Source organism: Penaeus monodon, chromosome 25 (assembly GCF_015228065.2).
Source record: "Penaeus monodon isolate SGIC_2016 chromosome 25, NSTDA_Pmon_1, whole genome shotgun sequence".
In the NCBI taxonomy this organism is placed as follows: domain Eukaryota; kingdom Metazoa; phylum Arthropoda; class Malacostraca; order Decapoda; family Penaeidae; genus Penaeus; species Penaeus monodon.
In genome coordinates, this window is record NC_051410.1 from 43446489 (window position 1) to 43447908 (window position 1420).

General features: G+C 38.2%; 1 protein-coding gene across 1 annotated transcript in view; it reads left to right on the forward strand.

Annotated features, from left to right (window-relative positions):
• The first annotated feature begins 539 nt into the window (after nt 1-539).
• The window catches only part of LOC119589472 (ileal sodium/bile acid cotransporter-like), a 4723-nt gene continuing 3842 nt past the window's right edge, over nt 540-1420 (forward strand). The window contains exons 1-2 of the mRNA XM_037938074.1: nt 540-690; nt 1222-1419. Coding sequence (XP_037794002.1) covers nt 631-690; nt 1222-1419 — 258 coding nt within the window. The 5' untranslated portion in view covers nt 540-630. The remainder of the gene's footprint in view (nt 691-1221; nt 1420) is intronic.

Genomic DNA, 1420 nt, shown 5'->3' on the forward strand with positions numbered 1-1420 from the left:
TTGCAGTGACAATCGATCAACTCATTATTAAATTTTGCACACAGCTGTTCGGAATGCACTCTATATAAGTTTTATTAAAAAATAAAGTTACTATAAGAGTTTATTAGATAAACAGGCTTATTATCTTGTGAGAAATTTATGCTATGGCCAAATATTGACTGGAAATATAAATTCCATTCACATCAGTATATTTAAACTTTTAAATTTTAAAAAATCACAACCAGGAGTGATTGTGTTGGAGGGATGGAAGGGTGACGGTGTGTTGGAGGGATGGAAGGGTGACGGTGTGTTGGAGGGATGGAAGGGTGACGGTGTGTTGGAGGGATGGAAGGGTGACGGTGTGTTGGAGGGATGGAAGGGTGACGGTGTGTTGGAGGGATGGAAGGGTGACGGTGTGTGTATGCGTCCATTCCATAAAGGATACATATTCGGTATTCATTCCTAGTTTGCTTTTTGAGATGGAAGATTAGTGCATTGCATCAGTCAGCACAGCAAGATCCTAAACCTTGGTGAGGTTTTGAATAACAAAGAGCACCAGAATAAACAGTTCCCAGTTCAACAGCAGGTGTCCCTCCGTACATTTCATTATCTTGTTATCAGTTAACAAGACGTTAGAGTAAAGTACCTCTGATGGACATCTATTGTCAGTTCATCGCACGGTCTCGTGGAACGTACATCAAAAACAGGACTGTAAGTATCGTATTTTTGTTTATTAAAAGTCTCTAAGTAAGTTACCTTTCTGATAATCAGTATTTATTTTAAGATTCAGACGATGTAAATACCTAAATTATGTAAAATCAAATTACATTTTACATTTTACTTTCTTAATACCGTTTTAATCTGCTAGTGATAAAGACGTGATGACCAAATCTAATCAGAGTAATTTCATGGCTGCCATTTCAGATCAAGAAATATTTAAAGTAAGCTATACAGTTATTCCTTTTCAATTGCCCCCCCCCCCCCCCTCTCTCTCTTTCTCTGTGATTTCAATATTTTCATGTTTTTGTTCCAGTGTGGTATTTACATTTTTTTCTGCTCTCTTTTTCGTAGGATATACATCTAAGGAAATAATGAAATATGATTCTTCACTTTACCACTGTTAAGAACTAATGATAAAAAATACATGAATCATAAATTAGATGGCAACTATACAATCGCACATTACCCTCACCTATTTGCTGGTCAACCCAGAAAATATCACTTAGCGCCCGTATTCTCCAGATGACAGACGGAACTGTAATGATACATGGAGGAGACCTCATGAACGTCACCGTATTGCCATGGAACTTAACAGGTAACATGACAACAACTACAAGGCCTGTTTGGGAAGTGGTACTGGACAATGTGGCCACCGTGATCATGACTGTTAACACCATCACTCTCATGCTTGGTATGGGCTCTGCCATCTATTTGAGAGAGG